Source organism: Lissotriton helveticus, chromosome 3_1 (assembly GCF_964261635.1).
Source record: "Lissotriton helveticus chromosome 3_1, aLisHel1.1, whole genome shotgun sequence".
Taxonomy (NCBI): Eukaryota; Metazoa; Chordata; class Amphibia; order Caudata; family Salamandridae; genus Lissotriton; species Lissotriton helveticus.
Window position 1 is genome coordinate 1,805,804,090 of NC_136061.1, and position 26,668 is coordinate 1,805,830,757.

A 26,668-nucleotide genomic window follows, 5' to 3' on the forward strand; every position below is an offset into this window, starting at 1 on the left:
GCGCATACTGGGGGTGGATTAGAATGGCAGAAAGAGTTCACAGTCTGGGGCTAAAGATGAAACCAGTGCCTGGCCCGAGCTGACCGTAGAGCTGCAAACCAAAGGCAACGAGGAAGGAGCGAAAACTGGAAGGCCTGTCTCTTCAAGCTAGTTTTCTGAGTGAAACTCGGATTGAAATTTTCAAGCTGTACACCTGGTGATGACTAAGAAATGATTGGCAAAGTAGTTTATCCATGAGAGAGGGCTGTTCACAACAAAGAAGCATACATTAGGAGCAGCATAGTATGAGAAAGTGAGATCCCTGTAGATAAACGCCAAATAATGTAGAAGATCCCGTGGATGTGTGCGTGCTTAGGGGAATTTTCTTTAGGTACAAGGGATTCCGTAGAGCGATGCTGCATATATTTTAATTTCTGCCCCCTCCTACCTTGTTCTAAATCTCCTTTGTGATACTTGACATGCTTGGGAAGATAATTTGGGTTGGTGACCTGCCAATCTCCTGTGCCACTCCCATGTTCACTTAGACCCCCCACCTATCCCACTTACCCCTTTCCCACTTTTCTCTAACCTGGGTTTTCAGTTTTTGCCTCTCACCCCAGCTCTTTAACCACCACATCCTTTTAATTGCCATCTCTGGTTGCCTACAGGTTTACCAAACATGGATTAGACTTGAGGTTTACAGTGAGAGTACACTGTGCATTTAAATATTCGTGGTGTATGTATGTATGACTCGGGCTTGGATGCTATGTTTAGGCTTGCTGGGTTAATTATAACGAGCTCAAATGAGAACCGTGCATGTTTAAATGCGATGACTGACTAAATGCATTCACAAACTGAAGTTAGCAAAAAAAGGAACGAAAGTGATAGATTTAGTAATTCAAACATGATATGTGTGGATGTACAGATAAACTATGGTATTTCGAGGGCTAACATGGACATTTGGGGAAAGTATATAGTTATTTTATAACACTATTCTTTTCAATGAAGAAGATAGGAATGCCGAAAAGGGTACAGTTTGCACATAACAAATGTTTTATAAAACGTTCTATGGAAGGAGGTGTGGGTAATAATGAAATATTACATTGAAGCAAACAAAAACATACAGAGAGGGAATATGTTTCGCAGGGGAATGGTATTTCGGGAGACAATGATATGATTTTTGTGTTTTGAAAACAGTAGACAATAGGGATAGGTAAGCATGGGTAAGTATAAAACCATACAGTTCATAGCGCAACCAGGAAATAAAGACAATATTTTAGTAATTGATTAAAGATGTTTAGTAAGTTTAAGAAATGTTGTTATTGGTTGAGGGGGTTAGAAGCCCCCACTCAGGCAACAACCACAATCCTTGTCAGGGTGAACCACTAAAGTCAATACACTAACCTGTCTATAACCATCTGGCAGGTTGGCACAAAGCAGTAATGCTTAACTTCGAGGCAATATGGAAAGTATTTATGTAGCAGTGATAAAGTGAAGGCACAACTGAAGAAAAATCCTAAATCAATTTAGAAAAATAGAGTACATTGTAATATTTAAATTGTTCTCTGAATGATAAAAATTAAATCAGTAGAACTGAAGATATTCATTTTGAAAGTTATTGATGATAATAGCGCCTAAGCACACAGCACCACTCGCTATCATCTGGTCATGCTAGAATGGAGGAAAATCATAAGTTCAGGTCAATCATGATGGAGTTTGGCCACGTACAGGGGCCAAGTTAGACCAGCGGAAGAGTTACCTTCTGAGTCTGGTGGGAAGAGTTCCATTCGTGGTGGAGGAGGCTGCAGGAGGCAGATATAGCATCGCAGATGGTCGTTTCTGTAGCAAGAAGACCATGCCAGGCATCGTGAGCTGTCATCGCTGTAGAGCGAAGAGCCGGGTAGACATCTCGAATGGACATGACTGTAGCTTCATGTTGATGGTCACTGTGGGATATGGTTGCTGAAGCACATATTACAGCTCTTCTGCTGCCAGTCGATGCTGGTGGTCGCTGTAGCAAGAAAAGCAGGTCTCACTGGAATTTCACACTAGCGGTTGTTGTGGGCAGCAGAGTCTTGATGCAAACGGGCACGTTCGCAGTCTTGAGGAGCGCAAACATAAAGATGTTCACGTTTTCTTCAGTAGGAGTACACTCCAATGCCAGCAAGGACCTGGGGAGGCACCTCTTGGGGATCAGGGATTCACTTCAGCAGAGGCCAGCACAGCTCCGGCAGGTCCAGCAGCAAATCAAGACAAGAACAGTTGCATCAGCTCAGCGTTTGTAGTAGGTGTATTTGGATAGCTAAATACAAAGTGCAAAATAGATATTTTGGTAGCTAATGTTTTGAACATATTTTGTTCTTGAAAAATGTAATAGATTCTTAAACATAGATCCGTTTCTGCGCCGATGATACAAACAGATTTTGGACACCTCGCACCCAGCGCTAAAACCCTGCTAAAGAAAGAAAGGAGTGGATCAAAAACTCTGAGAAAGAGTGCAGAAACTTGTTTATAATTACCTTCGTGATGAGCTGTTATGTACTTGCGCAGTTTCAAGGAGAAATTCCGCATTTTTTCCATTTTCTGACACTAGCAAGGGTCAAGTTGCCCTTTCATAATTATTGCAAGAGTGCCGCTGGATCTCTGACAGAATAGCGATTCTAACAATATCGAGGTAAATAAATATTGAGTCAAAAATATTTGTTACAAAAATATTGTTTCCCCATACTTATAATAGTAGGTACAAAAATTCAAAAAAATATATAATTTTACGCTAATATTGCTAAACAAACATACAAAAATATAGTATACATATATATATATATATATATATATATATAGTTTAAAATAGTAAATCTATAATATTTTCACATATAGCATTAATATAATGCAAATAAAATAGATGTAAGTAGCATTTAATACTATACATAAATATATACTTATGTAAACATACATACAAAAATATATATATGTGTGTATATTTATGCATACATATATAACACTTATTAAAATATATTTTTCATTATATTATTTCTTTATTTACTATTATAAAAGCATATATATATTTATAAGTACATTAAACAAAACATTTCAAATCAACTGCAAAATATAAAGTAAATATGAAATTAAATAAACATTTCTTTTACTAAACATATTTAAAAAATGAATGAAACAAAAAAACATACATATATCTATGCAAATATTAAATTAAACAAATATTAAAATGATGGGCCTTATTATGGCAATGTTGTGAAAAGGAACCACCCGATCTTAGGTCGGAAGTTCCGACTGCACCATTACGATGTGACCGCCGATAGAGCGGTCGCGAACATCCATTTCATAATTGATGCTTGTGCAGCGAGCAGAAAAGGCCAGCAGCACAAGCTTCTATTAAAAAATTTATATTTTGAAACATCCCTGTACTGTGAGCAAACACCTCATGGTGCCTGCCACACTGTGCAGGGATGTTTAGGCAGCCCCAAATGCAGAGGCCCGGGGGGAAGAGGGCCCTGCTAGCGACTCCTAATGTCACTTTACGACAGCCTTTCTGTGTCAGAAAGGCTGTCGGTAACCAACATCACAATCCCGACAGCAGAGCCCCTCATTAAGGGACTATGCAGACTCTCCGACAGCCACAGCATAATCCCCGCAGGTTTGTACTGCAAACACCGTCATCCTAATACGGCGTTAGAACTTCAAATTTACCATTTCGGGCGGAAAGCCTCCGACCGCTGGTCGGAAGCTTTCTGCCCGACATCATAGTCAGGCCCTATATCTATTTTGAACAACATTAAAAAATACTAAAATCTGGGAATAATACATATACTATATCCACCCCAATCTGTGCAGTAGGGAAAGCATTGGACGTCAGAGGGGCAACATTTATTATTCCCACTCTAGCCTTTGCAACAGTAGGGAAATCGTTGGACTCCAGAGTGATAAAATTTACTATTTCCACTGAAGTCTGTGCAACAGTAGAGAAAATGTTGAACTCCAGAGAGGTATCATTTACTATTCCCACTCCAGTTTGTGCAACAATAGTGAAAGTGTTGGACTTCAGAGAGGTAATATTTACTATTCTCAATCCAGTCTGTGCAATAGTAGGTGAAGGTTGGACCCTGGAGGGCTAAAATTTACAATTCCCACTCCAGTTTATGCAACAGTAGAGAAGTCGTTGGACTATGGAGGTTCAAAATGTACTCTTCCCATTCCAGTCTGTTCAACAGTAGGGAAAGTGTTGGACTCAGGGGGGTATAAAATGTACTATTCAACAGTAGGGAAAGTGTTGGACTCCAGATTGATAAAAAGTACTTTACTAACTCCAGTCTGTTCAACAGTAGGGAAAGTTTTGGACTCAGTGGGGGTAAAATGTACTATTCCCACTCCAGTCTGTGTAACAGCAGGGAAAGTGTTGGACTTCGGAAGGGTAAAATTTACTATTTCCACGCTAGTGCAACAGTCGAGAAAATACTTCACTTTAAACACATAACATATATGAAACATAACGTTATTCATTTGAGAAAAATATGAAACTCTTAATATAAACTTTATTAATCAACCCGAAAAATTATATATGACAAACAATTAAAGAATTAACATGATTATTAACCAATTAAATAAATAATTATCAATTAAAGCAAATTAACTAATATTTATTACTGCATTAAATTACCACACTATACCCCCACAAACTTAGCAGCCCACACTTAAAATATAACTAAAATAAATACATGTAACACAATTAACATAATTAATAACACATTTAATATTCATCAATAACATATTATGTACTCATTAATTATTGAATCCATTAATAATTATTATCCATTACTTAAATAATTAATAATTAACTTCCGACCATATACCCCTACAAATCCCCCTACATGACCCTACCTCATGGTCCTAGTGTCTGCAAAGTAGCTGTGCTTGTGATTGCTTGTTTAGTAGTTAAATATAGCAATTTTTTGTGTTTAGAGGAGATCTGACAATTTTTGGGCCCAGTGCCACTGCACCTGCTGCACCATTCACACGATAACCCCAGTGCCTGCAAGATAACTGCATTTGTGACTGCCTGTTTAGTAGTGAAATATAATAATATTTGATGTTTAGAGGAATTATGACAGCTTTTGGCCCCTGTGCCACTGCACCTGCTGCGCCATTTCAATCATGAGCCTATTGCCTGGAAAGTAACTGCACTTGTGACTGTCTATTTAGTAGTACAATTTAGCAATAATCTGTCTTTAGTGGGGTCTCTAGAGCTTTTGGTCCCAGTGCCACTGCACCTGCTGCACCATTTACATTAAGCCACTTTTAACTGCAAGGTAACTGCAATTGTGACTGCCTGTTTAGTTGTAAAATATAGCAATATTAGGTGTTTAGAGGGAAAGATAACAAACTGTAAACAGTAAATGGTATGCAGACTTATCCAAAAGAGGAGGCATCAAAGAAAGAAAAAAGAGAGAAAGAAAGAAAGAAAGAAAGGAAGACAGGTAGAAAGAAAGAAAGAAAGAAAGAAAGAAAGAAAGAAAGAAAGAAAGAAAGAAAGAAAGAAAGAAAGAAAGAAAGAACAAAAAAACAAAAAACAAAGAAAAATAAAGAAAAATAAAGAACTAAAGAAAGAAGAAAAAAGGGGAAGAAAAAGGGAAACGAAAAGGAAAGAAATAGGGAAAAGAGAAAGAAAATGAGAAGAAAGAGGAGAAAAGAGAGAAATGAAAAGGAAAGAGTGAAGAAAAAGACAAGAAAAAAGGAAAAGAAAAAAGCCAACAAAGATGGAAAAAGAAAGAGAAAGAAAGAATGAACGAGGGAAAGAAAGAAAGAGAAAAATATAAAAAAGGGAGAATGAAAGAGAGAGAAAGAATGAATGAAAGGCAAGAATGAAAAAGGGCAAGAAAAAGAAAGAGAAAGTGCAAAAGAATGTGTGAGAAAGCTTGATTGAATGAAAGAGAGAAGGCAAGAAAAAAGCAATAATGAATAAAAGGACAGAAAGCAAGAATGATAGGCAAGAATGAAAGAAAAATGAACGAATGAAAAAAGTTGGGAAAGGAAAAAAAGAAAAAACTGTTAAAGGAAAAAGGAAGGAAGGAAGGAAGGGTAGGAGAAAGAAAGAAAGAGAAAGAAAGAAAGAAAGAGAAAAAAGAAAAAAAAAATGTGAGTAGGAAGGAAAGGAATTAGGAAAGAAAGAGGGAGGGAGAAAAAGAAAAAAGTCAGGAGGATAACTCATACAGATCAGTTTCAATGGACACAGTCTGGTATGCTGTGAAATAGTTGCAGTCAGAAAAGCAAAACACTCCAAAAGGAATTTACAACAGCATTGGCAGGAGATAGGATCTTATAAAGACGGAATGTGCATCATATGCATCCCACTATCACATCAAGCTCTAAACATGAAGGCAACACTATAGGATCTTATAAAGACGGAATGTGCATCATATGCATCCCACTATCACATCAAGCTCTAAACATGAAGGCAACACTAAAGTGATAATAAAGTAATAACAAAAACACTGGGACTGAAGGGAACTATCTTGTGTGAAGATGTGCTCCCTATGAGAGAGCAAAATGAAGTCACTCAAAGTGAAGTTATACAGAGGCTTAAGTAGGCTGACACAATGTTCCATGCTACGTGCTTTACTGGTTGGAACACCCGGCCAATCGATAAAGAGAGGTGGCTGAAAGCCTCTGTATGAAAGTATATTATACATATCTCAGTAAAATCAAAACGCCTTGACATAAAAAGAGTCACTGAAAGGAGGTCAGCTACAGAACTGTAGTCTCTCTCCAGCATCGCTGACAAAGCGTAGCTACGCACAGTTGCAGCAGATTTCCCTGAATTCAGACTGGAGGATCACAGTGAAGGTGTTTTATTTACCAAGAGTCAGTCGGTGCCAGTAATGGCTTAGCGATGGTCTAATGAAGCTCAGATTAAACCAGATACCACGGCAGAGCTTAGGGCTACAAGGAAAAAAGCTCATGCTGTAGTCACTCAGATGGACTAGCAGTAAGCCTTCACTTATCTCAGGGAGTTGCCAGATTGCTTTGGCGGGACATTCTTTCTGGCTAATCGCTCCTAATTTGTCATGATAGGTTCCCTTTATGGGACAACTCATTTCTGCCTGAGATCTTTAAGGATAGGATGGCAAAAAGCTGGGCTATGGGGCGGAGAGACTTGGTCACCTATACGACATAAACGGTTTCAAGACCTTTCAAAGTCTCCAGAACACGTTCTCCCTCCCTCAACAATTTCACTACAAGTATCCACAAATCAGAGACTTTTTCTGGAGATTACAAAGGCTTGTAATAATTTCTGCATATGAGATTCTGACACTTATTCATGAAGCACCCCTTAAACACTCAATACGTATTGCTTACCAATATTTAACACAGCTTAGAACAAACCCATGTATCCAACTTGCGCTGAAGTGGAGTCGCACTTTGGGGAAAGACATCTCTGCTGCAGTAATTAACAACGCATTTATTACACTGAAAGAAGCTGTAGTGTCAGTTAATTTAAAGCTTCAACATTTTAGGATACTGTGTATGCAATATTATGCCCCTAAGAAGACAGCAAGCTGGCGGGAAAAAAGAGGTGACCAAGCCCCTGATGACAAAACTAAATGTCCCAAGTGGGGAGCCACCGTGGTCGACATAGTGCACGTGTATGTTACATACCCGCCCATCTCGGCATTTTTGATGGACGTTAGCCACGCTTGTAGAGATAAACTGGGTCTAGAACTATCATTCACTGTACAGGAGGTAATGATGGGTTTTAAGGTTGATCCTAACCCCTGCACGTAGCGCACTTTTCGCTATTTTATTAATTACTGAAAGGCTTACCATCTCCAGGGCTTAGATCGCCCCCAAACCTAGTAGCTCGGTAGAGTGGTGGATCATGTTGGTCGAGATCTGTGAAAGGGAAAAAGCTGTGGCAAAAACCAGAGGTATACCTGCTATGGAGAAGTGTGGCTCAATGGTTAGAGCGGCAGACCCTGATGCAGAGGTCTAGCCCGGGACCAGGGTTCAATTCCCCGCCTCGGTGGGTCTTGAGCTAAAAAATTTCACGGACCTGGTAATTCTCGCCTCGGTGCCTATTCCAATCATGGAGTCCCACTCTGCAACTCTGGGCAATAGCTTCCTTAATCTCCACAACGGCCCTCACAACACTAAGAATGCCTGGCCTCCACCTTGGGAGTTCCCAGGAGTGGACACCTCACAGGGAAAGCCAGGATGGGTTCCACAGCGGTATTCGTACAAGCGCCTTGAGACCCTTGCGGGTGAGTAGTGTGCTATACAAGTATCAATTTACATTTACATATGCGGCAATTTCTAACAGTTTGGCATATGGTGCTTAAAGATTAACAATGTAAATATGATTTTCCTGTTTTATACGTTCCCGATGCACTAATTCAATTAATGAAGATTATGTGATCTGGCTGCTACCCTGTTTTTCCATAAGTGTATTTTTGTATACACTGTGATGATCCCCCTTTGCATTAATAATCATTTTTTTTTAAAAAGGGAGTTGCCAGATAGCTGGAGACTCCTGCATCCTGAACCATATGCTGCAAACTGAACACAAGTGTGGTCCCTCATTCTAAAGCTAAGAGTGCATTGTCCTGTACTCGTAAAATGATTTTTTTTTATTGTGTCATTTGCACTAGGCACTCTTTGGTCAGTGCAGGCTCATATAAGAAAAGCAGAACAGGGGGCTGTGACACTGACAACTAAACGAGAGGGACATAGGCTGGCTCATCTAGTATTCAATATCCCAGTAGCTCCTGATGCAACCCCTGGAGAGTAAGAACATTTTATCACTCCTCTACAGGCTAGATAATGAGGTATGACCATACTGTAATCTTGCACTGCTGGGTGGTGCAAGCAGTATTTGCCCGAGGCAGTACCCTGTGCCTGATCACAACATGGCAAGCAGCAAGGATATACTCATGGTCTGAGGTGGCTTACGTTCCTGCTCAGAGGGGACCTGGCCTGCCAGTCGAGCTGTACTATTCTTATCGGAACAGGATCAAGACTGATTTGCATATGCCTGGTTACGCTCTGAGATGGCAGGCTGGGCAGAAATCTATAGACTGGGTTAAACCTGTGGCTGAGAATATTTCAAGATATTTACCATGCAAATGAATGATCTATTGCTTTTGCTCCTGTATTACAGACATGGGTGCACAGGCAAAGAGGCAGTTAGGAAGCACACTGACTGTGCGCCACATAGAGATGGTATGCAGTCAGTGCACCCACACACCCCACTACAAGAGTGCTCCCTGAAAGGGAGCAAATGAAGTCCAAGAAACCCCAGTGCCCTCGTTTGCAGCTGAATCTCTTCTTCCCTTTGAAATCCATGCTGGAATGCTGCTTGCAATGAAGAGAGGACTGGAGGTTTCAGGCAGCCATTCCTCCTTTCATTAATACACTGTTCCCAGTGAAGGGAAGGATTCATTCCTGCCTGATCATAGCATATTTACTCTGAATCAGCACACTGTACCACACCGCTCCTGGCATACACATTTAAGGGTGTGACACGTGGCAGAGTGGGTCAATGTACTGTGTCTATAATGAGTCTTCAGGAGGCAGCCACAGGTTAGCTAGGAGTATTATGGAAAAGGAAGGTCTCTGGGCCTAGACACACCCACAGCCTCAGTCCACCCATGATGACGCTCAAACTTGCAGCTCTTCCACCAGTTCTTGCCGCCCACCGATAGGGCATTATCTCTCTCCCCGCTGACATCTGTACCTTGCAGCTCATGAGAGGGTCATTCACCATATCACATTTGTAAAGTGAACCCTGGCAACGGTTTGCCTGTTTCTGTCTGCTCTGGAGGGAGCGCTTGGATGCCGTTCTGTGCGCTTTCTATGCTTAATTCTTCTTGTGCAACATTCCCATTGGCACTCTTTTCTCTATTTGCTGCTAAGTACTGGAATTAACTCTCATCTTAAGAGTGTGCTTTTTATTTTTCATGAACCTCTAAAAAAATCTTTTTTTCAGAAGCCTTACCTAGCATCTTTCCACCTGTCTGAACTGTTGTACCGTTTATGTATCATTGTACAACACTTAGGCCCTAAGCGCCTATTATACTTAATACATTATAACAGGATATTTTTGTGCCCATGAGACATTCCCTCAGATATTCAAGGTTTCCAAACCGATGGGCAGAGAAAGCATGACGAAAGGAGTTAGTGTAGGGGTTAGACTTAATAAGGGCCGCTCCAAGAAAGATGCTACATAAGCCTCCCAATAAACTGGGAGTTAGGTAGGTCCTTTAAGGTTCTGAGTGTTGGACAGACTCTCCCATGTGTTGAGTATTGGGCAGGACTCTCAATAAGATGCCTTTTGGACAGGACAGGGCAGGCATTTATAAAAGTGTGTGCTTCGGATAGGGTCTTCAATGAGTAGAAACGTAGTCTCTTTAAGAATTTCGGCCTGGATCTCATTTACCGTCACATAACTCTCACCCCACCTGTCTCTGAACTTACCACCCCTCTGGTTATGCTTCCCAATGCACCTGGCTCTGCCTTTCAGTCCCCAACCCACCTACGTTCTTCTCAAAACCTCTGCCTCTTTATCCTTCTAATTCCTTCTTACCTCTCACACTTCAACAACCTTCAGGCTGCTCGCCTCCCGAGGATGCTTAAGGTGTCGGTAACTCTTAAGAAGGCGGCTCCCTGTCCAGAGGGTTCAAAGCGTACTGAGAATAACTGATAGAACCTGCTCTGGCTGCCGGGCCTCATTCATGGACTGCAGGAAGGATGAGACAGCAGGTCCCCGCTGCAGGGGGGGGCACTTTGGCAGAGTCTTTCAGACGTGGGTGTGCCGTCCAAGTCAAAGAATTCAGAATGGCTCTGCAGGGACATCACCTTCAGTAAGTGTCAGTTTCCCTGAAGCAGAATCATTAGTGACGCAGTTAACTCTCTCAGGGCATAATCTTCACCTTTAGGGATGGGCTCTGTTTGTTTAAGTGTGCATTTATGAGACACCGCTACAGAACCGTTTTCCACCAGTTTTTCTTGTTTTAAGTGTTTAATTTTTATTCATGAACTTCTTTGCCCACTCTCAAATAAAAATACCTGCTAGGAGGGAGATGGTCTAGTGCCTCGAGTCTACAGGGCCTCCCAGGGGTTATAATGCAATTACACTCCGTTTTATGTGCCATATTAAGGACTATGAGACAGATTTACAAGAAACTGACACATCTATGCATTATGGCAGAGATGCGTCAGTTTACTTGCGTCGCACAAAAAAACCCTTGCACCACCATGGATGTGTCGCATTTACAATGCAGCACACCATGGCGCAAGTATTGACAGATGAGTCACGCATCTGTTGAGGCAAAGGTCACGCATTGCTGGAGTCGTGTTGCAAGCACAACGCAACTCCAGCAGTGCTCAGTAAGGCCTATACCTATTATGCTGTGTCACTCCTTAACCGGCATCATGCAGGCATAAGGTATTGACGCAGTGGCGTCATAGAAATGGCGCAGTGAAACTTGTAGATTTCACTGCGTCACTTTTATGAGGCTTTCCTGCATGGGAACGCCTAGCCTGCATACATTATATTTGACACAGGTATAATGTGGGGCAGGGCTTTACAACGTGCCACATCTCACTAGATGCGTCACATTGTAAATGTGTTGCAAAATGGCTCATTGTGCACGTCGCCACTGCATCACAAAAGTGATTCAACGGCGGCGCAAAAGTGTCTCAAGGGGTTTGTAAATCTGCCTACATTGGTTCTAGTGACTTCCCCAATCAGTAGTGCCCACCTCCACCAAAAGCCACTGCTTGCTGCAGTGGCGGCTGGTGGAATTTGAAAGGGGTAGGGCAACTCTTGTATGCTTTTAACATATGGAAGCATTTTTATTTTAGTACATCAGTTTATATCACTATGTTGAGAGGCATTTAGTAACAGTTTTAATAAATGGCTCAGAGTTCAGCGATATAACTGATGTACTAAAGTGAAACACCCCTGCATTATAATACCACACAAAGCTAGCGCTTTTAAACATTAATTCAAGATGTGTGCTCTGCTGTGCCACCCTGCAGGGTTTTTTTATTGTATCTAAAACACTAAAATGAACCACAGGCTGGCAGGCATGATGGAAGGCCTCCAACCTCTCCTTGTCCCACTTACCTAGCAAATCCTGCTCTGAAACACGCATGGCGGCCCGCAAAAGTGGGTGCCGCTGTTGTTCAGTTCAGGAGAGGAGGCTGAGGTGCCAAGTGTGCTCTTTTAGCCACCAATGCAATTATGTGCTAGAAACGTATACTCTACGCATGCTAAAGCATGCACAATGTATCTGTTTACAGCATGCTTGAAGCTCCAGATCAGAGAGTTCGATTCCTGCGAATACCTAGCCCTCTCAATCTGCTGTAATACCAACCAACTGTACAACCTGCACATCTTTTACCACCCCCCAGACTTGAACGACCCCTTTACTGACCACCTCATGGAAATTCTCACAGCAAAGAGTTCCTCCAACACCAAAGACATTTTCCTCGGAGATTTCAACCTGTACTGGAACGATCTCAAAGATCCTCATGTCAACGTCATTAAGGACCTCCTGACCGATCAAACCCTGACCCAAGCTTGTTCACTCCCAACTCATTCAAAAGGGGTCACACTTGACTGGATCATCTCTAAGGAGGCAACCGTCAAGCTTATCTCTATAGACCCCTGTGACTGGTCTGACCACCACACCATCGCCTTCCTTCTACCTGGCACCCACAAGATAAGGACACCACAACCGGTGCTTCCTAAACACTGGGTCAGAGACACCAAGAACCTGGACCGCAAGGAACCTGAGGTCCGCTGCAAATCTGACCTCCCCCCCCCCACATATCACACCAGTCAGTGACCTTAATGATCACTACTCTGCAACTATGTCGAACATTCTGAATGACCTAGCCCCTCTTAAACTAAAAAGAACTCAAGTCAAAGATAGAAACCCATGGTTCACTGGTTCCCTCAACAATGAGAGGAGATCCCTCCGAGAAGCCGAAAGAATCTGGAGACCCCTCGGCCGCTCACCTAAAACTTCTCCGAAATTCCAGTAATACATACAACAAGAACATTCTCAACTCAAAAAAAGAGTTCTTCAGAGTGGAACTAGGAAATGCCCAGAACAGACCATGCAAACTCTTTCTTTCTTTCCCAACACATCACAGGTGATGAGTTGGGAAAGGGTGTTGCTTGCAGCCTGTGAAATTGATTGACAGGCAATCTGGGGTATATAAGGCTTATGTCCTAGACGCCCGGGACTGCTTGTAAATATGACACTGCTGCGCATCATGAATGAGAGGTCTCTTCAGGCCCCAGAAAATTGCAGGCAAGGGCTGGTGCTTAGTGATTTATTTTTTTTAAAAAAAGGAAAATGCTATGGGTTTGTCCAGGGCCGGTCCTAGGATATGTGGGGCCCCGGGCAGAATAGGGAAATTAGAGGCACCTAAGCAGCGACGATGTAGAATTGGATCGGGCTGGCTAAGGAAAGTTTTTTTTTATAATTAAAATTCAACTAACCCCAGGGACCCCCACACCCGTGACTCATGCCGGCCGTGACTGGGTTTTGTTAATGGTTGTTAGCTGTTTAAGCTAAATGAGTAACAACAATAAACTATTTTCCTTTCCCCTTGTTGTTTTGACCAATAAGCAGCTCCTTCACACACATTTGCATAGAAACACAACTGGAATGCAGGACCATTGCTCTACGTGCTCTGCAGAGAGTCCATATTTTGAATGATCATGTAATCTGAACACCTTTGTGACCCACAGACAGGCACAGTGTGAAAGTTGTACTGCCACAGTCCAAACTCCAAAGTGCTCAACTCTAACCTGTTATGAACACCTGGAGGCAACTCAGTACAAAGGATATATCATCCAAGAGTAATATGCTGTGAGATGACATACAGAAACACACATGCTGGAAATAGCTACCACTCTAGGGGAATGCAAGATTTAATACAATATAAATGTGAAATATAAACAGGAACAAAGGCACTGCCATTTATTACCCTAACATCAGGACCACTGCAATTATGCAGCAGGAGACAGCTAAATTATGTGGAAGGGTGAGTAAATTATGTGGCAAGAAAAGGCAAATTATGAGGCATAATCTGGCATATTTTGAAGTAGTATTACTTCATTTTTTGCCATTTGTAAACGTGGTAACACTGTCTGGGCACTGGTTGCGCCCTATTAGTACCAATTTAATAACACCCAAATTTAGCAGTGGGAAACAGAAAGTTGACTTTTCCAGCTTTTGAAAGGGTCTTTCCACATGCAGCAAGACGTGTCACTTCTTTTTTTAGTAACTTTTGAACTGTTTGAGATAGACAGCACTTTTGTTGTTAAAATCTGTAGATTATGCAGCAGATGATCGATTATGTGGCAAATGCATCAAATGCATAATTCTTCAGAAATCGACGCTGCTGCACAATCGCATAATACCAGTGGCCCTGTCTAACATGCAGCATCAGACTGGGACAGAAAATAGGCCCCAGTACCAAAATAAAAGGGGCCCCCATTTGGGAATTAGGTTGCTAGAAAAGTGTCCCATGTTTGCAGAGGGGGCAGTTTTTAACTTGTAAAGACATGCTGTATGAGTTTTTTGTAAGGTATGGAAGACTGAATTGATAGGAATTTACTACACGTAATGTTTGCTTTAATAGCATGAAAATCAACAGTAAAAGACAGCTTACCTGACCATAAAGCAGGTCAACAACTAGCTAAAAAAATGGCCAACATACAGACCTGAAAGCAGGGCTTTAAGTGGGGTGAAAAAATGTGGGGTCTTTCAAAGGGGCTTGGCTGATGTATTTAAGGGTGTTGTTTAAAAACATGTAAGCTGTATAAATCTGTGCTTAGCATAGTCTGCTGCCTGACTGGTATTTTGCTGCTTCTGTCATTGCCTCCAGATAAATATTGCAACAAGTAAAACTACACCTACACAGTGCAGTGCTTAATTTGTAATATAGGAAGTCCAGGTGCTCAAAATGTTGTAGGAGGCCACACCCACTCCCCCTGGCTCCACCCACTCCCTTCACTGGCTCCACTCACTTACTCTATTGGCTCCACCCACATCCTGACCTCAACTTGCATGGCACAAAGCCACGTTTAACACGCTATCTGAATTCCTACCTTGGTAATATGATGGTTGACTTGATATATGTTGATTTTATTAAGTTATCCTTTCCAAGGAGCTCAAAAGCCAAGGCAAAACCGCAAAAAAGACTGGATGACATGACTTTCGATCTCTTCTCTCTTTGGCTGTCTCTGCATGCACATCTCATCCATTTCTGACCGTCTCACTGTCCCTCTGTGCCTATCTCTTTATATTTCCTTGACGGTCTCAGCCCATGGGACATCTTCCCTTTCTGTCTGTCTCATTGTCTATTCTTCTCTGTCTATCTTTCTATGACTCTCTGTCCTTGCAACCTCTTCCCTGTCAGACTGTCTCTGCGTGCACATCTTGTCCCTTTCTGTCTGTATCACTGCCCCTCTGTGCCTATCTGTTTATCTTTCTATGAGTGTCTCTGCTCGTCAAACCTCTTCCATTTCTGTTTGTCTTACTATCTGTCCCTCTGTATCTATCTTTTTATGACTGTCTGTCCATGCGACCTCTTCCGTTTGTGAATGTCTCTGCGTGCACGTCTTGTCCCTTTCTGACTGTGTTACTGCCCGTCCCTTTGTCTTTATCTTCCTATGATTGTCTCTGCTCTTCCCTTTCTGTCTGTCTGTCTTACTCTCTGCCCCTACAGGTCTATCTTTTTATGACTGCCTGTCCATGCCACCTCTTCCCTATGTGACTGTCTCTGCGCGCACATCTTGTCCCTTTCTGTCTGTCTCACTGCCCGTCCCTTTGTCTATCTTTTTATGACTGCCTGTCCATGTCACCTCTTCCCTTTGTGACTGTCTCTGCGTGCACATCTTGCCTTTCTCACTGCCCGTCCCTCTTCCTCTGTCTCTGCCTGTGAGTGGGCTGCCCACCCTGCCTGCTTGTTTTATAAGACGTGTAAACAAGACAAAAAAACACCTTTGCCTCAATTATTTGATTGACAGCGTTTCCCAAAAATACTCATGCGAGACGTGAAAACCCTCACGACTACCAAGTTACTCAGACTGTGCCACTGCCAACTTCTCCTCCACAGTACTGAGTGTTGTGCAACTTCAACCACTCCAGTAGTGAGGTAAATAATAATATCAAAATCAATGACATGCAGCAATGCTTGTAGACCCGGCCCTGATAATTAAGTGCCGGTGCTAAGCACCGGAAAGCACCGGCACAAATTAAGTACTGCACCTACAACAAGCCAGGACTATTGGCTTTGTCAGTGGTTATTAGTTGCATAGGATGAATAAACAACATCTACGGCTTCCTTGTATATAATATTGAAAATGTTCCAGTTCTGACATGATGAGACTGTGAAAGAACTACAACGAGTCTCTTTGAAGTTTCATTGAAGGTAGCGAAGGGGGGCACTGCTGCAGGGTTAAGATTTGTTTTTTCACCCTGAGGGTGAGGGCAAAAATGAAGAGCAGGCCTGTCTCATCACCTGCTTTTCAGAACTTTCATTCATTGTGCAGACACTGGATCAATGTTTTAGCAGGCAAACTTAAGGACATGAATATAGGGCCCCTTTTGAATGTCAATTTTAATTCACTACCAGGTCTGGGACTCGAGTGACCCAGCACACTGTAAACCTGCTCCATCCACTTTGAAACGCTGATTCTCTTCCTCTGCGTGCACCTCTTGTATCACTGCAGTAAACACACCTATCTGCTCCCCCCCCACTCTAGTCAGTGTGTCTTACCCCTGTAATCCCCCTCTCTCCTCCCTTTTCACTTGTCCTAAGTGAGCAGTGCTCATTGTGATGGCCAACATCGCCATTTAATCTTTTGCTCTACACCCAGCAGGATATTCTGCTTTTTATTGATACAGGGGCAGGGCACCCTTCACAGAAAGGGCACTTCAATATACTGTCTAATTGCTGCCATCAACATGGAGATGCAGCCATTAGGCCCACAGAAACAGGCCTGCAGGGGAGATTGTTCAAACAAAGAAAAAATGTAAACTCTTAGGGGGCCCCCAGGGCCTCAATAGTCTGAAGTCTTTATAGGGGCGAGGCCCCAGGGCTGCGAGCAGGCACGGTGCCCTGGGCAGCTGCCCACGCTGCCCATGCCTAGCGCCAGCCCAGGGTTTGGCCCTCTCAAAAGTGCTTGGCTGTCTGACTGTCATCACAGCAAGTGCAAGAGGTGGCTAACCACTAAGGCAGCACTCAGCATAAGGCCCTAATCTAATGAAAAAAGGAAAAAAGGAATTATGTTGGAGGGTAATTAATCTTGGCAATTAGCATCCAAACCATTTGAAAATTGAGGTGGGTGGTGTCCAGGTGCCCTCTAGTGGCAACTGCTGTTGGCTTGCTGCCTAAATGGATAATGTCCAAAGTTAGATTGCAGAGAATGGTGTAGCACAAAGTGCAAGTCTCTAGGTGCCAGTCTTCCCTGGCTGTCGGTGTCTGCAGGATGAGCAGGTCTCAACGGAACTTCGCATTGGTGGTCATCGTAGGCAGCAGAGTCTTGGTGAGAAAAGGCCCATTTGCTATCATGAAGAGCCCAGACTTCAGGATTTTAACCTTTTCTTTCATGAGGTGCTCTCACTGATGCCACTGGGGCACCACTTGAGGAACCTGCCTCACTCCAGCAGAGGCCAGCAGCAGGACTCAGGCAGAACTAGGAAAGTCCAGTTGGCGCTGGTCACCTAGGCAGTTGCACAGAGGCCTCTGGAAGCTTGTTGTATACCTGTAGCTCACACAGGAGGTTAACCAGCTAGCCGCTGGAGTCACTCTGGCGGTCCTGTGTTCAAGGAAGCAGGTCCAGTCTTCCTTCCTCAAACAACATGCTAGCAGGGCAGTCCTAACAGCAGAGCAACAGAGCAAATCTTCTGAACATTCCACAAGGCCATGAGTAATCTGATGTGGGGTCTGATAGTGCCACCTTTTATCCCCAGGACCAGTCTGTGGGTGGGGGAAGCCACCTTTTTCTTTCCTTCTTCCTTCCGGAGTTTGGCTCCAAACTGTTTGGGGTGACAAAAGACAAGAGCAGGACTGGTGTCATGTTCCTTTGTGTGTGCTTTAGGTAAACCCCTTTGAAGTAAAAGTGGGTTGGGTAGAGCCCCTCCTCATCCATCCTGGCTGGATGGCCCATCCTGTCCACACTTAAGTCCTCTTAACGTCATTATCTTGAAATAATACACAAAACCTCAGCAGCAGAGCCAATCATAGGCATGTGACCCTGGACACTGACAGAAGGCAAAGCTGGTTAAAACAGGAAAATGCCAGTTTTCGGAAAGTGGGATATTCAAAATTGTGAATTAGGAGTCCTAAAGCCAACAAAAACATATTCCGCAAACAGGAGGGGTGAAGGCAAAAGGTTTCGGGGAATACCACGCAAAGGATGTCAGGTTTAATACTGTCAACGGAGAGAGTTGTTGACTGGGCAAATTAGGCTGGCAGAGGTCTCTAAAGGTGGCAGAACTATTTCCCTTCGCTATAGCAACAGAGTAAACTCAGTCCACCAAATTGTAAATCAGACCTTTAGGTAGGTCAAGTGAAAAATTAGCATCCATAATAGTTTTCCTGGATACGATTAGGTATTTTCTCTTTGACTTCTACAATTTTGAAATTTAGTCACTAGTGGTAATTTATGCTCATTCCACAGACGTTTGTGTCATTGAATATTTAAAGATTTTTACAACACTGTTGAGGTTAAGCCCTTTTTAGTTAGGCTTTCCAGTGGTTCCTCGTGGACGGTTATCTAGTCACAAATTTAAAAGAGAAAGCCTAAGGTGCGATCAATGATGGAACTCCCAATTTTGATCTTAATGGACAGTGGTGTAAGGAGGTTTTTAGATTAAATATGCTTCAAACACTATTTAAAAACAGATTCTCTATAGTGTTTGGAATTTCCAGGTCCGTCCTGGAGGTGACGTCTTCATTATTTACCTTTAACTGTGAATGCTATTTTGGTTGTAAGTAGCTGCATCTCGTCAATTGCATAACCAATTCATAATAGTGTCAGCTGTTTAGCTATATACATCTCATAAAAATGTCCTAGTTCTGCGGTATGTTTGTGTAATTCTCCCATATACTCTATATCTATTGAGGTATGTTAGTAGTATTGACTGATTGATGAGTCTTTCTGCTGTCCTGTTAGGGTGGTGCTGGCTCAACCCGTAGCAGCAATCACCGGCTAAGACGGATGAATTTCATCATTGTCGTTACTCAGATTACATTCTTTCTGAGTCAAAAAATATAGTGCATGCCTATGTGACACTTTAATCATCTCTACTCTTTCATAATTACGCATGGCTGTGGGCAATTCACTAAATAGGACTGACTCAACAACACTAACATGTTTGGAAGTCCCCTTGCCTTTTCGTTTTTATCTGCTTCCTTGTCAGTGTCAACTGAGTGTTCCCGTCCATAACCGGGCACTCCAGAGTTGAAAGGTCACCATGCACTCTAAATCCAGTTGGTACAATGGCAAGACCAAAAATCGCCAAGAGTGCCAGCTGAGCTGATCCGGGTCTAGGTGAGAAAAGTTGGAGTCAGATGGGTTAATGCTGAGGAGCACAAGTGCTCCCAGCCACTCCTGTGGTCCTGCAGGAATAAGGCAAGGTTTGATACATTGGGGGGAGAGCAGGTGGTCTCTATTACTGCATTTGGAAATTACTCATTAACGAAGATCTGACTCTATAGTGATGGCCTGTGTGGAAGATTATATTATCAGCACATAAGTATACATTTATGGCAAGAGCATGTCTGTGAAATTTAGTAGGCAAAAGCCTAAAAACATATATACTTCTTGCAGTCATTTACTTTAAACATCTCTTCCCGCCCTCACAGAGCTGGCTTGTGTTCCTGAGTGTGCCACCGATGAGATCTGCCAAAATGTCACCTGCCAGTGCAACTCCACCATGTACAAAAACTCAAGTAAGTGTTTGTGTGTGTGTGGGTGTGCGTGTGTGTGTGTGTGTGTGTACGCACACACAAAGAAATGAGGCAGGAAGGTCTTTCCACCCAAATTCATTTGCTTGTAGTACACACTGCCTAGTCAGGAGAGCATGGCGGTGTTTGAAGCAGTATGGAGTAGAGTACTGCTGACTTCCCAGTCATTCAACATCGAAGTTTGTGCAACCCCAATAAAGATATTACACTCAATGGTGCTGTAAACAATTTTTAAAGTGGGTGTGTTGCATCAATGTTATGTCACTGCTTTCATATGGATTGAATAAAAATCCAAACGTCTTGCAAAGAATAAGCATAGTAAATGAGCCACACACCCATTCAGCAGGAGAGTGGTAAGAGTGTGCTATGTAGCGGGTGGTCAATTTTAAAGCACACTGTTGCAAATATATCACTAAAGCATCTGTGCACTGTCATATACAGAGAACACATTTCTATTGGCATGGCCCATACATTTCACACTGACACAGTTTTTCTGATAAAACTATATAGCTCACAAATAATGTGTGAAAATTGGGTTAGGGTAAATATTTATGATTTGCACTTCGCCAAGCAAAGTGTCTTGATTTGTTTGGATCCTATTAAAATCTTGCTTGATTTGTGCTTTCCAAATTGCTGGTCTATGTTGAACCTTTTCTACTGTTCATTTACTTGTATTAAAATGTTGTTGCGTGCTAGGAAAAAACTGACATCCTACAGCCTTTTCCTTCACACTCTGGGGCTGATTACGAGTCTGGAAGTCCGAGGACCGCCAGACTCGTGGGTATGGCGGTGGTGGTTCAGCCACCGCCGCACCAATGGTCTGACCACCGTATTACATGTATGGTGGTCATACAATTTTGGGAACCACATTCCCTGGCAGCGGCGGTGGCGTGGCAGTCTGGGGCAGCCATACGCTTGGCAGTGCAGATGGGGCACCGCCAAGCATATTCTGAGTTTTCCCACTGCCAGCCTTTTTATGGCAGTGAGCCCGCTTTGAAAAGGCTGGTGGTGGGGAAATAAAGGGGGCCATACAGGCACATGGTTTGCCCCCCTGTGTACAGGCACGCCCAGTTCCTGCATGGCATGTACTAAACAGTCTATGCCATGCAGGAACTTGCTTTGGTGTCCCCATTGCACTGCCTTTTTCAAATGCACCACCATTAGAATGCTAAAGGACTGCCCACCAGACCAGGAGCTGATATGTCGGGCGGGCATTGGTCGACTTTGGCGGTGCAGAAGCAGGACGGTGGCATGTGTTCCGCTACCTCACCGCCAAAGTCGTAATCAGCCCCTCTGTGTACTCCTACAAGATTGTCAGATAGTTTACTTTACAAAACCTTCAAACTTTCCTCTCAGATAAAAAATTTAAACACTCTCAGAAGACAGCCTGACATTTGACTTCTGTCTTTAAAAGCATAGCAAATGTGACAAGATAACAACAACATTTAAATTCATTCTTTGTTGCTCATTCTCCTTCTGAACTCCAGCATGATTACTGTGGGAGTGCTGCAGCACTCCCCAACCCCTGTCCCCTACTTTTAGCACCTATGATTACACTTGGCTTTCATATGTGAGTGATACCATTTCCCAGTCTGCTTCGGTCAGTTAAATTGGCACACATGGTCTTCACAAACCATAAAAGTGTGGTGAGATCTGTAGCGTGCCATCTTTTTGCAAATTGTAGCGGCTGTGAGCAGGTACAATAAACTGCGTTCTGCTCCATGGGGCAGGATGCAACCCGTAGTGTACTGTTCTACCTGCAAATAGCACATTTTATCCCTTGCTAACAAAGAAACCTGCAGGTTGTGTGTGTTCATCTTTGTTCCAAACTAAAGAGTTCCAAAAAAAATGGGGCAACTCAGTAAACCTTCGACCAGGGTAGGAAAATGAGTACAGAAACAGAGGGTCCTTTGAGGCAAGTGCAAGTCTAAACTTCTGTGGCAACATTTAAAAACCATCAATAGATTAGTTTAATTTGAGATTATAACAAAATGTACTTAGTACATGTTCTAAAACTCCAAGTAGAGGATGTTTTCTATTTAATTTAACAAATACATTAAAATAGGTTGTTCCAAGTACTATTGTGGGACAGTAAAAGTGATAAAAGTGAATTTAAAATCTGCAAGTGGCAAACAGAAAGCAAATATATATATATATATATATATATATATATATATATATATATATATATATTTATATAGAAGAACGAAGGGAGAAAGGCCTCTTTTGCTACGCTACAGCTTTCCCCAATAAATGCGATGAACCAGACCTCCAGTGTGTGGCTTCCTTTTCATGGGATAACTTTTGTTGGATTTATTACGGCCCATCCAGCCGTGAGGAAGCCCCGCCGTGATTCAGCGGACCCATGCTGGCGTCGAGTAAATAGGCGCATTGCCGTGAAGGGACAGGAGTGACGCTGGGGGAGTTATACAGTGCAGCCTGGACATTAGACCCTCTGCCAACCCACTGGGGTATTTTATAGTCTGTGATGGGGCAACGCACCACGACTCACTTCAGAAATACGGACACGCACTACAGAGACCAGCAGGTGGTGTGCCTGTTCACGCCCACTGAGGTGGGCCTCGTGAAGATTATCAGGTGCGTGATCAGTGGTGCAATTGCTTAAAGACAGTGTTGGCCCATGATAAAGTGCTTGCCTTTGCACGAAACGCGTCGGGCACAAGAACGAAGGGAGAAAGGCCTCTTTTGCTACGCTGCAGCTTTGCAGTTCGGCCCGAACTGCCAAGCCAGGTCCTCCCTGAACCCCTCTTCATCCAGGATAGCTTGATTCCAGTGGCACAGTGATCCCAGGACCCACGTCTCGGCATACCTGGTGCACTTAGGGCGAGAAAGCAAAAGACACACAATTGATGGACGGAATGCAGAACAAATCAAAACATTCACACCCAGTCAAGAGATCTGGGTTAAATCCATCATTCTTTTGCTCACCATGCCAGCAATGGATTTAGGCCCAGATCTCTGTACTGGGGTGAATGTATGACATTGTTCTGCATTCAATCCATCAACTGCTATTTTTGCATTTGTCACTCCGAGTGGGACGGGTATGCTCAGACGTGAGTCCCGTGCTCTCCATGCCACTGGAATCAAGCTATCCTGGCTGATGAGGGCTGAAAGCCCGAAACCGGTCCTAGGCTGCTTGTTTCCAGTCCAGGGAGGACCTGGCTGGGCAGTTCGGGCTGGACAGTTACCATGGGGCACAGGGTCAAGACTGATTTGCATATGCCTGGGTTCAAATTAGAATGGCATGGTGAGCAAAACAACGATGGATTTAGGCCCAGATCTCTGTACTGGGGTGAATGTATGACATTGTTCTGCATTTTCTCCATCAACTGTTGTTTTTGCATAAGGTGCAGTGCCGGCAGACATAGTCAAGGGAGACAGTCAAACTACGAGTAAGATCTGGGAAGCTCAGTCAACAGAAATCAAGTCCACGATCGCACGGATACATTACATCTTGTTTTAGTGCAGAAGTTGAACCAAGAATTAATTCACAAATGCCACATTGTTATTCGAACTAGATTTAAATCTGTATGGAAAATAAGTGAGCGCGGTTAACTCACCGCAGTTGAGTAAACCGTCTGCTGATTGGTGTTTCTAAGAAAATACGAAATAAAATAGTATCTCCTAAGAGTTATTTCGGAGTGCCGTGCAAGCTAATTGCAAGATCAGACGCACTCGGTCGAAAAAAATTAAGGCTGTGAGAACGTGGATACAATGTATCTCGTTTTAATGCAGACGTTATACCAAGAATTATTAATTGGGGCTAGCGATTGATATGTACAACATTTCTATTTACGTACCAGCCATTAATCAAAATGGTAAAAATTGAGCGTGGTTAACCTACCAAATGATAGGTGTAGCGCTCTAGTGCTCCGAGGGTCTCCCTTGAGCCCCGGAAGCACTATCACACATTGTAACACTTTCTGGCCAGGCGTGGCCAGAAGGAGATAAATAAACGGACTGAAGTGGCACGGCACTTCCTGTCCAGACCAGCACTCTGTGTGTATGTGTGGCTTATGTGTATGCTTGCAGTGCGCACATGTAGCGACCCCCAGGGCCCGGGCGGTCAGCGGTCCCCACACTGGCGACGAGGGTGGGATCCACCTAGATCCTTGAACGGACCAGCTGACGGAGAGGCCAGAGACGCCGAGCTCCGAAAACGGCCCAGACCCCACGGGCCCAGCGCCGGAGACCGGCACCGGAGACCCAGAGACAAGGAAGAAGAAAGAAATCGCCTACCGGTAAGCAGCGTATGCAAGGAGCTGCGTGAGGGACCGGTACCGGCGACGCTCTGAAGCGGAGCACGCAGCGCCGAGGAAGCGCCGGAGAAAGGCCCAGCCGGCAGGCCGAGCAGTGCGCGCATGCGCAGAGAAGAGAGGCCGACGCATTCCTCAGGCCTAACGCCGTGTGAGCACGCGGGGGAAGAAGGAACAGCGCGCTAGCACAGCAGCGCCAGACGCTGGGGGCACAGGCGCTCACACGCGCGCAAAGGTGGAAGAAATAAAACAAGCACAAGGCAATACAAAATACAAAAAAAAAAAGGGATTGGAGCCGAGCCAAGTCAAGCCAAGCCCGGAACAGCAAAAGATAAAGCTGATAAGGCCCAACACACGCAAGCATGTCCCAAAATTAAGGTGGAGCCACCAGTGGCACACCACAGGCCGCAGCGGCCCCCGCAGCTCAAGTTCCAACACCCTCAGCACATGCACAACTACAGGCATTGCCGCCTTTCAGCGAATTGATTGACCCCGGGACAGCAGCGCCACGATGGGCAGTGTGGCTGGGGCAACTCAACAATTATTTCACAGCCACCAGGGAGAAAGACAATGAAGTAAAGCGATCTCTACTGCTCCACTTTGGAGGCACAGAACTTTACAAGTTATTCAGGCACCTCCCCAACACAGGTGCCGCCACTGACTTTGATGCTGCCGTCAACGCCCTCAATGCCCATTTCGACCCCCAACTGAATCCTCACTATGAGAGGTTCAAATTCTGACAAGCCAAGCAACGGGAAGGGGAGACAATGGACGCGTTCCACGCGCGACTAAGAGACCTCATAAGCACGTGCACTGAAGACGACGAAAAGAAGGAAGTCACAGCACAACTCATCCAGGGCTGTCGCAACAAACACCTGCGAACATTGATCCTGAGACAGCCGCGGATATCCCTCGACGAAATCTTGATCCTTGCACGGTCGCATGAACTATCTGATGCCCGCGCTACCGCGATGGAGGCGGCCCTCAACCCACACCATGACGCAGGAGCACCGATAAAGACAGAACGGGTGGACGCAGTGCGCATGTCGAGCCGAGGAAGCAGAGGACGAGGGCCGACGAGGACACAACGCCGGACACCGTGTGGCTACTGCGGCAGGGAAGAACACACCCAAGATGGCTGCCCAGCACGAGGGAAGACATGTTCAAAGTGCGGTATCCCCAACCACTTCGCCAGCGTGTGCAGAGGAGGCTCTCGAGGACGGAACGCCTCAGGAAGAAAGACAGCCGCTGGAGCGGTCAAGCAACTATCGCTAGATGAGCCCACAACATCACGCTCAACCAAGTCACAAAGACCACAACAGCCACATTATGACGACTCATCTACGGATGACGAAGACGAATGCTATTTCGTATCGTTTGTCAGCGAACTGAAGAAAAGCCGACGGCCACAACCCAAGTGCCAGATACAGATCCACGGATCACCAGCAATCGGAGTCATCGACACAGGGGCCACGGTGAATGTAATGGGCATTCAGCATTACAAAGCGCTAAACCCGAAACCCAAACTTGTTCCTTCCAAGGCCAGGAACTTCACCTATGGCAGTCAGGAGCCCCTCCCGCTGCGAGGGAAGATGGTAGTACAGGTCCGAGCAGAAGACCAGGAGGTACTGACCACATTCCATGTGATCGACAAAGAGGCGGACCTGTTGGTAGGGAGCAACACAGCAGAGGACCTAGGCCTCATTGCCTTCGCAAACGCAGTACGAGCGCTGCAGGTAGAAGACATTTTACTCATGTTCCCCAAGCTATTCACAGGCCTTGGAACTATCAAGCACCCTCCTATCAAGCTGCACATAGACCCTGCCATACAACCGATTGCGCTCCGACACCGAAGAGTGCTGTTTCACCTACGTGCTGCAGTCGAGCAAGAACTGAACCTGCTGGAAGCACAAGGGGTGATTGAAAAAGTATCCGGACCGACGCCATGGGTGTCCCCCATGGTGATAGCCGAGAAACCGAAGCAACCAGGAAAAATCAGAATTTGTATTGACATGAGGATCCCAAACAAAGCCATTCGGCGTGAGCGGCATCTCACGCCTACAGTCGACGACATCCTGACTGACTTAAACGGCGCCCAATGGTTTTCCAAACTGGACCTCAATGCGGGATATCACCAACTGAGACTAGCAGAAGAAAGCCGATATATAACAACTTTCTCGACGCACCTTGGATTGAGACGATACAAGAGACTAAACTTTGGGATCTCGTCTGCAGCCGAGATCTTCCAAAACACAATCAAAGAAATTCTCTCCGGGCTCCAAGGAGTGCTGAACGTCAGCGACGACATTTTAATCCACGCCAAAACGAGTGAAGAACATCACAATAGGCTAAAGGCGACGCTACAAAGACTTGCACAGTATGGTGTGACACTTCACAAGGACAAG

At 44.2% G+C, this 26,668-nt stretch overlaps 1 protein-coding gene across 1 annotated transcript in view; it reads left to right on the forward strand.

Moving 5' to 3' along the window:
* LOC144823831 (uromodulin-like) overlaps positions 1-26,668 on the forward strand; it is a 226,874-nt gene that overhangs the window by 27,705 nt on the left and 172,501 nt on the right. Inside the window, exon 2 of the mRNA XM_078682692.1 lies at positions 19,885-19,971. Within this exon, the coding sequence (XP_078538818.1) occupies positions 19,885-19,971 (87 nt within the window). The remainder of the gene's footprint in view (positions 1-19,884; positions 19,972-26,668) is intronic.